Here is an 11,699-nt window from a genome sequence, read left to right on the forward strand (position 1 = left end):
CCAGCTGGCCCAGCCAGATTGGGGCCGATGAGGCTGGAAGGCTGGGGTGAGGGGCTCAGGTGATTGGCAGACAGGCTCCACCCCAATTGGGGAGGGATGCAGATCAGGCATCAGCACTAGGAGAAGGACAATGTGAGGTTGTCCAATTTGGGGTGGGGGCAGATTGAGGGCAGAACTGGCTGGGGATTAGGGGCAAGGGCTGATCGGGGTAGTCGGGGCTTATCGGGAGTGGGCTGGCTGTGGGTAGGGGCTGTGGGTGGTGGGCTGGGAGGCCCTGCCCCCAAATAGAGTGGGGGGCACATCAAGGGCCAGCAGCTGGAGGGAGGTGCCATGGGGAGTTGGCCAGCTGGCCCCGCTCATGATTGGTGGAGGGGGGCAATCAGGAGTGGGGCTGCCTGGGAGGAAGGGCCTTGGGAGGTTAGCTGGCTGGCCCCACTCCCAATGGGCATCAAAGCGACCAGTTGTTCCAGTTCCTGGCTTTTTATCTTACCTAATAAAAGAGTAATATGCAAATTGACCATCACTCCACTATAACCGCAAGCCATGCCCACCAGCCAAGCCCACCAGCCAATCCGAGTGGGTATGCAAATTAACCACAACCAAGATGGCTACCACCACAGAGAGCAGGAGGGAGGCTTGGTTTTCCCTGGCAATGGAGGAAGCCAAGCTTTCTACACACCTTGGCCATCCTAGGCCTCCACTCAAGGGTACAAAGTTTCAATTATAGAAGATAAATCCCAAGAAAAATGGTGACAGCCACAGAGCTGGAGAGAACAGGCTAGGGTCCCCCCCCCCCCCCCCCCCCCCCGCCCCTTAACTGAGAAAGCCAAGCGTTCCACCTGCCCTGGCCAGCCTAGGCCTCCACTTTAGGCTACAAAGTTTTAATTATAGAAGGTAAATAAACCCCAACAGAAATAGCTGCACCAGGGAGCAAGCAGATAAAAGTTTCAATTGAAGAAGACAAATAAATCACAGATACCAGGACCTCTGCTTGGGTTGCCAGGGGGCATGGCCAGCCTGTAAACTACCAAAGGTCGAGGGAATTCCCTTGCCCCACACCCCAAGGGAATTCCAACCTGATCTGGGACATCCTTCAGGGCAAACCAGCTGGCCCTTACCCATGCACCAGGCCTCTATCCTAACTAATAAAAGAGCAATATGCAGATTGACCATCACTCTAATACATAAGATCACGATAGCTACCTCATGTGGTCAAAGATCCTGCCCCCATATTGACACAACATGGCCATCACAAAATGGCCAGCAGGGGAGGGCAGTTGTGGGCAATCAGAAAAGCAGGAAAGGGCAGTTGGGAGGCACCAGGCCTGCAAGGGAGGGCAGTTAAGGGTGACCAGGCTGGCAGAGGAGGGAAGTTGGGGCACAGGCTGGCAGGGGGGCAATTAGACATCAATCAGGCTGGAAGGACAGTGGTTATGGGGTGATCAGTCTACAGGCAGAAGTAGTTAGCGGCAATGCAGGCAGGTGAGCATTTGGGAGCCAGCAGTCCTGGATTGTGAGAGGGGTCCCAGATTGGAGAGGGTGCAGGTTAGGCTGAGGGATACCCCCAACCCCGTGCATGAATTTCGTGCACCGGGTCATTCATATATACATATATATATATATATATATATATATATATATATATATATATATATATATATGTGTGTGTGTATATATGTGTGTGTGTGTATACACACTATATATATATATATATGTATATATATATATATACACACACACACACACACATATATATATTTATAAAGATGCAGAGAGTCAGTAGTTTGGCCGAATCACACATCACCAGCATTTCCAGCAGGATTTGCAGGCGCTGGAGGTGAAGAGTATCTTGGGAAAAGGCCTGTCACTGGTTTTCCCCTGCTCTTAATATGCTTTCCCTTCTCAGATTTCTCTCCCAGCCAGTACATCTGTCATATTCCTTCTCAGTAGTAAATCACCTCTATTCCATAATATTTGTGAGATTTGCAAATGATAACCCCTGACAGAGTCATTTTCTATTTGCCCATTACAGTCCACAATTCCCTGCTAAAATGTGGATGACTAGCCTGCAGAAATCTTACATAGGGACATTATGGTGCAGAACAGCACATTGAACCCAATCTCCACCCATTACAGCCAATTGGAGTTCCATTATTAGAGCTGATGATTTTTAAAATCAGTGATTACTAAAAACAACAGTTAGGTATTTGTGTGTTGGATATATTTGACTAGAGTTCAAAGTTAAATGCTCTACTATAGAAATCAACGGTCTTAAATATAATATGTACACATATTAGCATTATTGCCTATAAATTCAGTTATATTTACATTTTTAAGCAAATGTATGAAATCAGAGTACTCAATATAGCTTCATATCCAATAAAAATCAGAGGTGGATGGCTAATATTCAGAATTTCCAAATAAAATATATATTATTAACACTACAGAAAATTACAAATTATTCTTTTCAAGATGACACAAAGACCTAAAAGCTCTTATGAATATTGATGGTTTTAAGGATGAAAGAGAAAAAGAAGTAGAAGATAATATATGTTAAAGGCTACTTTTAACAATAAATCCCTACTCTCAGTTAATATTAACAAGTTGGTTTGAAATGCATTTCTCCCATAAAGACTACTGAGTGGTGCAAAGTTAGTTAGTTAAGATTTTTTTGTGTACAAGAGTCTGAATATATCTTATCTAATAATAGACAAACATGTAAATTGACTGAACCTTCACTATGCCTATAGCCAATTAGAGTGACTATGCAAATTAAGCCCCAAAAAGATGGTGGTTAATTTGCATACACAGGCACCCAGGGCCTGTGTCCCAGAAACATCCTGGCACCCAGGTCACTGTGAGATAAGGCCTTGGCAGGAGCAGACCCCTTGCCATTGATCACAGGGACACCCTGCAATCGACTGCAGGGAGCTGGGGGTCTGCTTCCGCCTGGTGCAGGAGTGGAACCCCTGTGATCAATTGCAGGGAGCTGGGGTCCACTCCTGCCCAAGGGGCTTTAGGCTTGGGCAGGGCCCATCCCTCGATTGGCGTGAACTATAGAGGAAACATCTTTTCTGACTGCACATTGGCTAAGCTTTCTGTATGCCACTGGTAATATTCTTAGTAACTTGGGTAATAAGAATTTAAAAAGGTGGTCCAGGGTTTTTCCACTACACTTTTGGAAAAAAAATTGAAGGTCTGCAGCTGGAGGACTAAGAATGTCATATCCTACTGTAGCCGGTTTGACTCAGTAGATAATGTCTCAGCCTGCAGACAGCAGGGTCTGGATTTGATTCTGATCAAGGGCATGTACTTAGGTTGCAGGCTCCTCCCTGGCCAGGGCCCAGATCAGGGCTCAAACAGGAGACAACCAATCAAAGTGATCCTCTCACTTTGATGTTGCTCTTTGTCTTTCCCTTTCTCTTCTACATTCTCTAAAAGTCAATATAAACATATCCTCAGGTGAGGAGAAGAAAAAAAAGAAAGGAAGGGAGGGAGGGAGAGAGGGAGGGAGGGAGGGAGGGAGGGAGGGAGGGAGGGAGGGAGGGAGGGAGGGAGGGATATTCTATGTAAGACACATCTTGAAAATGCCTAAGGAAAGTTGTCATTTTTTCATGGTGAAGGGACTGGAGTCCATGTTGATGAAAACACCTTGGTGGCTGTGGTGACTGGCAGTGGCTGCAGCAGCAGGGTGATGGGGCTGGTGCCTTCCCCTGATCAGCCCGATTTCCTCCCAGAAAGGGAGGCCAGATCGCAGCTTAGGCCTGCTCCCTGTGGGGTAGGGGCCTAAGCTATGAGTAGCATATCCCCTGAGGGCTCCAAGTATGTGAAAGGGGGCAAGTTGGGCTGAGGGGCCCCACCACCAGTGGAAAAATTTCATGCACTGGACCCCTAGTATCTATATATAATACATGTGCATATAATATTTAGGAAAAGTTTCAACTATAGTAGAATATTTTGGTCATTTATAGATGCAGAGCTAGAATTGTTCTACATTTGGTTGTAATATTGAAGTGCTTACTGTTGAACTCCATCTATGTCCTCTGCTAGCATTTCGGAGATTTGGGCAACTGAGAGAAAATCTGGAGACAGAATCTTGTCATGCTCCTGAAATTCAGGATCTTTCTACAAAAGTAAAGAAGAAAAAAGAAAAGTGGAATGAGTTATTACAATCATATATTTTACATATTAATACCAAGGATATCAAAATTGGTTATTACTGTGAAACCAGAAAAAAAAATTTTTAGAACAACACCCTCCTAGATAATCTTTTTCTGTTTTTAAGTAAAAATTGAATGGCTAGTTAATCTATCTTTTGTGCATACTTAAAACTGGGTAATGGTTTTCAATAACATATCTGCCTCCAATAGCATATATGCCCGTGTGTGTGACCTAGACAAAGGCATCCTTTCTAGGAGCAGCAAGTGTTAAGAGTCAACCTAAGACCAAGTGCAACACTTGTGAAGATGGTATAATTTCAGCTCCTGCTCAACCCTCAGCTAAGTTCTTTTGTTTGGGTTACTGTCTGCAAAATCCTTACATGGTACTCTCCTTATACAGAATAGAAATAGGAGTTTTGGAAGATGATGCTAGTTTTAAAAAGGCAAGACAATGAGTTTGGTTTCAGTGGTTGAGTTTAAAATGCAATATGCCTATCAAGAAAGAAATGTGTAGAGGTTAATTAGAAATGCTGGTATGAGAAAGGTCAAGTTTGAAGATCCTCATTTAGGAGTACCTCAAATGTGAGAATAGATGGAACTGCCCAAAGTAGAACAGGAGAAGAACTGTGAGTGGGGGTGAAAAAGAAGACAGACACAGTAACAGCAACAGCTCCATACAAATCAAGGACTGTGAGGTTTAGGGACAACAGGGGGCAAGTGTTTTCCATTCAACAAATAGTGGTATATCCTTCCATATGAATTAGCTCCAATAAATAAGCAAAATTTTATTATTAATAGATAGGATAGAAATGTGCTTTGCTATCCTATCTAATAAAAGAGTAATATGCAAATTAACCACCACTCCGCTATACCCACTAGCCACACCCACCACCCATGCCCACCAGCCAATCAGGAGCGGGTTTGCAAATAAACCCAAAAAAGATGGCTATGGCCACAGAGAGCAGGAAGGTGGCTTGGGTTTCCCCAGCAATGGAGGAAGCCAAGCTTTCTGCCTGCCCTTTCCAGCCTAGGTCTCCACTTAAGGCCACAAAGTTTCAATGATAGAAGGTAAACAAAGCCAAATAGAAATGGCGACACCCACGGAGCTGGAAGAACAGAAGGCTAGGGTTGCCACCAGCAATGGAGGAAGCCAAGCTTTCCACACACCCTGGCCTGTCCAGGCCTCCACTCAAGGCTACAAAGTTTCAATTATAGAAGATACATAAGTCCCAACAGAAATGACAGCCGCCACAGAGCAAGCAGAAGGCTTGGCTCCTCTCCAGGCTACAAAGTTTCAATTGTAGAAGATAAATAAACCCCAGATACCAGGGCCTCCGCAGGCCTGTAAACCACCACAGGCCCCTCGCCTAGGCCGCCCCACACCCCAAGGGAACCCCACCCTGATCCTGGACATCCTTCAGGGCAAACCAGCCAGCCTCACCCATGCACTAGACCTCTGTCCTATCTAATAAAAGAGTAATATGCAAATTGCAATCTAGGGTTAGCAAATTAACCTAAACTAGATAATTCTATTAGATTATAATCTCAATTAAGCCAAAATACCTTAGTACCTAATATATAATAGCTTGCACCTAGTAGGCACCTTAGATACTTGGGAATTGAATTAAATACACTCCGTTTTTAGATTGGATAGTATTTTAGTCCACAATATACTGGCGGTATATTTGTTTAAATGTTTATTCGCTACATTTTTTTAAATTATTATTAGTAGTATTCCTATACTGTCAATCCCATTAGATTATGAATTCCTCAGGGACAGTCATTCAATCTTTTATTTCTTTTTGAGAATTCTGAAGACCCCACTTATGTTAACATAGGTTGTTAATAGGCTGCCTAAATTCATCGCCATCATTTGATGACACTGTTGGGTGATGCAGCTTAATGAAAAGCAGGACTTAGATTTGGATATCTCATGAGGTTTGACAACTATTAATTTTGTGTCTTACAGCAAGTCATTTCAATCTAAATTTGTATTCATATTAAAATAATTTTGATATGTTTTAATATATACAAGACTGTTATCATTATTAATAATGAATAAATATATACATGAAAGGTATTTAGATCAATTTCATTAGATTAAAATTTTTCTGGATAGGAAAAAAAATATGTCACAGAAGAACTATATTGAAAAGAATGCAATATTCAACCTTTTGTATAATAATAGTTCTACCTAAGATACCTAAGATCAGTGCCTCATTTTTTTCTAAAACTTGATACTTAAGATAATCATCTTGTAGGAGGGTCTGCCTCTGGTTTCTTATTTTCTTTGTTTAAATTGAATTCCTGAACCTATTTTAAACTAGAGCTCTTTTTTGTTTGTTTATATGCTGCCCTGAATTAGAAAGAATACAAGGTGGTTAAAAATCTTTAATCTTTTAAGACATATATTCTAATTCGTATAAATCAAACATATAATGGAAAATTCATGAATAGGCTAATAAAAATGTGGATATGTAATTGTGGCTTTTTCTGTAAAATTACATCTCTGACTAGGAAAATCTGTAAGCTAAACTGCACTGTAATTCATTTTATTCCACCACCTGGTGGATTTTAGCAGTTATTCCAGAAGCAATAAAATTGAAAACCTGATATTATTTGCCAGATAGTGTTTTCTCTGAATTTTTTCTCTTATGTCACCTAAAACTTGTATATATGTCTTCCTTCTAGAATTTAAGGTTTCTGGGGGTATATTTGTATCCATCACTGGTATTGTCTTAAAAGAATCTTAAGGAATGTTCATTAAAAGAAAAATACATTTTACCAAAGATGACTACAGAGGAGTTTCACAGTCATACAATGGTCTACAATTTCCACATTTTAAAAGACTTTCTTCAATCCTGAAAATAAATGAACTAAGGAGCAGCACTGTGTTGAACCATGTTGGAGCCTGAGGCAAAAGTGGGGCAAAATCAGTAATACTAATGCTGTCTTTATTTAAAAACTTTGACCATTAGGGATTTTTTTGCATTAACATTGATTTTTTAAAATACTCCATTAAAATATTATTTATCTTGACTACTGAATTTTTTTGGCATCCCTTAAATTTTGTGCCCAAGGAGAGTGCATCACTCACCTCACTGTAGTCCTGACCATCCTAAAGAGTTAATTTAAGAAAAAGAAGGAAAAATCAATTGAAAAAAACGATATGTTAAAGCAATAGCTAGTTTTTTAAAAATAATAGATCAGGCAAATCTCTGGCAAATGTGATTAAAAATAAATTAAAAATATGCCATATAAGTGGAAATACATTTTTAAATTACAAGGAAATGGGTGATTTTATAGGATTTATCTAACTTGACCAGAGGTAAGGGAGAATTGACTAAACATGTACTAAACTGGAAGTCTACTTCTTAAAAAGTCACCATGCCCAATAGTTTTACACTTAAAGTGCTACGTAATAAACAAGAACACAAATTCTGTTAAGGGTAATAGACTGTAGATAACTCATTCTAAAGAAGCCATTATAATCTACACACACAAACCTGAACTAATACAAAAAGAAAATGCCCTCTTGCAACCTGGGACTCGTCAGGGGATGCTGGAGAGCTGGTTTTGGCCTGATCCTGCCAGACCAAGGGACCCCACTGGTGTACAAATTCATGCACCAGGCCTCTAGTAATGTTAGAATGTGATAGCGCCAGTCAGTCCATTCTCTAAGAACAGAGAGGATAGTTAATTTAGTTAAGAAAGCTAATTTAATTGATGGTTAATGTCTAGAAGAAAACAAAATTAGCTTCTCATTTTAAATAAATCAAATGTTATCTATCAAACATTAATTTTAGCTGTGTTAAAAACCTAGTTTTAGTATATTAACACTTTAAATACTAGAAAAAGAATGAAGTTTATTTGTGCAACCTGAAAGGGAGGCTGAAGGAGACAGAAGTAGGACTTTTAAAATAAGACAGGAACCCAAAGAAATGCCCAAATGTTTGTCAGTATTTCCATGCCCACAGCCACTATTCTCAGTGTCTGATAAATAATATTGTATAATGACATTTTGAGGTACATTAGTAGCATTTTCTCAATGATATTTTAAGGAATATTTTGGAGCCCTCCCCTTGGTCCTGCATAGGTTGACCTACTCTCTGTGGTATGAATAGTTTAAATAAGTAATTCTTGAATAATACTGTAATAGCAGAAACCTCCTCATTTTGCTGTTCATATTAAGCCCTAAGTGTTTTCTCTCTAACCTGTCAATAGAGTGGGGGCTGGTTCCAAGTTCTGTAGAAACCACCTAATATAGAGAGAATCGTCAGTGACCTCTCCTCTAGGACATGGTGAGGATCTCTAAGACAAATGACATTCATCTTTCCGCTCAAGATTATTTAAGTGTCCTCTGTGCTGTGCTAATAAAGCCCAGAAAGCAGTGAATAAGTGTCATCCATCAGGGGGTATGGTGACACTAAGGGACATTATTCAGAAGAAGCAATTGGGTGGGACATAAACATTTACATTTCTTTTAGGTCTCTAATGTGAGCTGAAGTATAGTCCTTTTAAGTACACTACTTAAATAATTATATTTCCTCCAAAGTCTTTTAAAAAATATTAAGAAAGTCAGTTTATGAGTAAACTAATAATAAAAGACTGATTACTGAATTCCTTGTTTTCATTTTTAAATTCAATTGCAAACTCACTTATAAACTCCTTTCTCTTACACATACGTATGTCTTCAGCAAATATTTATTTTCAGATTTTTGATATTTTTCTGTTCTTGTGCATTGATACAGATATCTGCTACAAGTTTGGTCTTACCTTTTGTAGGGAGTCATTCACTCCAATGTTATTAAAGAACCTGGAATGTTAAATTCAGAGTTGGCAAGAAGAGTTTATGCAATGTCATATTTTCCTGGACTTGCATTTTGTGTCTGCTTGTTCACAGTACCTCACAGAGTAGATTTTAGTCTATGATAACTAATATCTTGCCTGGCATACGTCAGTCCTATGATTTTAACTAGTTATATTTTATTGAGTGCTTACTATGTGATTGCAATAATTGGTTTTCATTCTAGGGAAACCTGAGACTCCTGGAAGCTTATGTTGTAGTTCCAATAGACTTAGCAAGAAAAGAAATATTTCACTGCTGCTTGGCGGAAATAACTACATGTTCTATTGACTAAGTCAATTTGGATACCAAATATATTAGAAGTGACACCATAAGGGACCAAGTCTCAAGGGATCATCTCTGGAAAGAATGTGATCGGAGAAGAATCTTTCAGTATCTGACTGAAAAGCTGTGGCCTTGGAAGACTCCAAGAGAGAGAGGTTTTGCCATCTTTTCCATCTAACTCCTGAGGCCTCCAGTCAGCACAAATGGGTGGCTGGCAGAACTTGTCAATCTAATGAATGACACAGCTCTATGGATCAACTCTCTCCTTTGTGCACTATATAGGAACTCTGCTAACATGATACTCATCTAAGATCTCTAACTAGCTCATTCATCTGCCTCATCATCCATTATAAAAAGTGATTTTCCCCCCTTGACCATGGCATTTATTTGCATCTTTAAAAACCATGGTGAGGTATTTCTTTTTCTTTTCTTTTATTTTTTTAAATATATTTTATTGATTTTCTTACAGAGAGGAAGGGAGAGAAACAGAGAGCTAGAAACATCGATGAGAGAGAAACATCGACCAGCTGCCTCTTGCACACGCCCTACTGGGGATGTGCCCGCAACCAATGTACATGCCCTTGACTGGAATCGAACCCAGGACCCTTGAGTCCACAGACCGACACTCTACGGCTGAGCCAAACCGGTTTCGGCCTTTCTTTTTCTTAAGTACAGATACATTAAGACCTCAAATTATCTGTCTTCTTAGAAAGGACATTATCTACATGGATAAGTATTTGTAAGTGTACACTGAAAAGTATGCATTGTCATAAGTATGTTTTTGTATTTAACAGAAATTTATTGGGAAATTCCTACGCCACTTTTGAAATTGTATTACATTAGAGATCACAAGGGAGTCACTGGCAGTTTATCACATTAAGCTGTGTTTTTAAAGAATGCTAATTTCAAAAGGCTCACGGGAGAGACGGCATGCCTTAGCAGTCTGCAGATAGCAATGGGAACAATGTGGACTGGGAACAACTTTGTCTATATCTCTGAGCAAGGAACTGAATTATTGACTCTGTGTTTATTTATAATACTGCAGCTAATACTTCTGCACAGAGAACGCTGTTTAGGCTAATGAGGGAGCGGAGCACACAGTGTTAATTACAACATTGTTTACCTCTGGGGGCCTTAAGAAACAGAAAAACACTTCATAGGAACAACAGGGCGGGCTCGGTGTGTGAAGACAAACATTTTTTTTAGTACTATCTGGCACACCAGCTATGCTCTTAATAAACATCTCAGGGTACCAAGCTCCTGAGAAACTGATTTGTGATTGAGAGGTGATGTTGGGCGGGGCTTAAAGGTAAGTCTTGATTGAACACCTGAGACTACTGAGGCCCAAGGGGGTGAAGGAACTTCCCAGAAGACAAAATGGATGATGAGCAACCTAGCCGCAGGCAGAAAGAAGGTCGCTTTTCCAGGGATGCCTCCTTTGTCCCTACCTCCTGTCTCGTATGTGTTTAGAGAAATGGTAAAATAACAAGGGAAGCCCCAGCCTTCAAACGTTAATCAATCCAGTATTAATGACACCTTTTCAACAATGGGAACTGTGATTGTTAAAAAGAAAAAGAGTGGACATTTCCAAAAGGGACTGATGGCCTACTTAAAATGCCAAAACCCCTTTAGGAGAGCAGAGAAGCCGGGGGGCAGCGCGTGGGGAGAGTCTCTGGGCCTAAAACCAAAGCGCCCCGCGGAGGGAGAACTCACCGCCTTCACCCTCGAGGGCAGAGAGGGCGGCTGCCAGGCGGGTGGACCCGGCCGGGCAGGCGGGGCTGAGGGAGGCGGGGCGGAGCCTCCGGACCCTGCACCGCCCCCGGGGCCCCGCGCTGTCCCCCTCCTCCGCCCGCCAGCCAGCCCGGGTGGGACTCCTCCCCCGGGCGGGCCTGGGCCAGGGCCCCGCGGGCCTGTGGGGCGGGCGGCGGGGGGTCGCGGGTCTCGGGAAAAGGGGCGACGTACCTCCGACTCCGGCGAGGTCCCCGTCAATGGCCCGGAGGTCGTCCCCCCGACGGTTGACCCCAAAGTCGCCATGATCTCGCGTCGGCGGCGGAGCGGCCCCTGGTCGCCTAGGCAACGGGGGCGGGGCCGGGATCCCGGGCCACGGAGGGCGTCCCGGCTTCCGGTCGGAGCCTGGGCCGCAGGGGAGGGTGGGGCCGGGCACAGGGAGCTGAGGTCTCTCAGGCCAGGGGTGCGGGGGCGATGCTGGGAAGGCCCTTTGAGTATTGAGACAGGTTCCTTCCTTAAATGAGCGACTATGTGGAAGTTGCTTGTGCCAATGCCTTAAGTTCTCAATAAACGTTTAAGCGAGGTATATTATTGGAACCTTACCATTGATTGGCATTCGATATTAAGGAATTATTTCAGTGTTAAGACGCTGTGATGTTATTGTCGTGTTTAGAAAGAAT

The 11,699-nt window shown here is 42.1% G+C and overlaps 1 protein-coding gene across 4 annotated transcripts in view; it reads right to left on the reverse strand.

Moving 5' to 3' along the window:
- CABCOCO1 (ciliary associated calcium binding coiled-coil 1) overlaps positions 1–11,393 on the reverse strand; it is a 103,790-nt gene extending 92,397 nt beyond the window's left edge. For 2 of the 4 annotated variants that reach the window (XM_036438385.2, XM_036438384.2), the window contains exons 1-2: positions 11,254–11,393; positions 4,022–4,125 (exon numbers count right to left, since the gene is read on the reverse strand). In XM_036438385.2, coding sequence (XP_036294278.1) covers positions 4,022–4,125; positions 11,254–11,325 — 176 coding nt within the window. In that variant the 5' untranslated portion in view covers positions 11,326–11,393. Of the gene's footprint in view, positions 1–4,021; positions 4,126–8,936; positions 8,956–11,253 lie in introns of those variants that run through there. The other 2 variants (XM_036438386.2, XM_036438387.2) reach the window with 2 other exon arrangements.
- Positions 11,394–11,699: the final 306 nt, after the last annotated feature.

The sequence above is a fragment of the Pipistrellus kuhlii genome, unplaced genomic scaffold (assembly GCF_014108245.1).
Source record: "Pipistrellus kuhlii isolate mPipKuh1 unplaced genomic scaffold, mPipKuh1.p scaffold_m20_p_15, whole genome shotgun sequence".
NCBI classification, from domain to species: Eukaryota; Metazoa; Chordata; class Mammalia; order Chiroptera; family Vespertilionidae; genus Pipistrellus; species Pipistrellus kuhlii.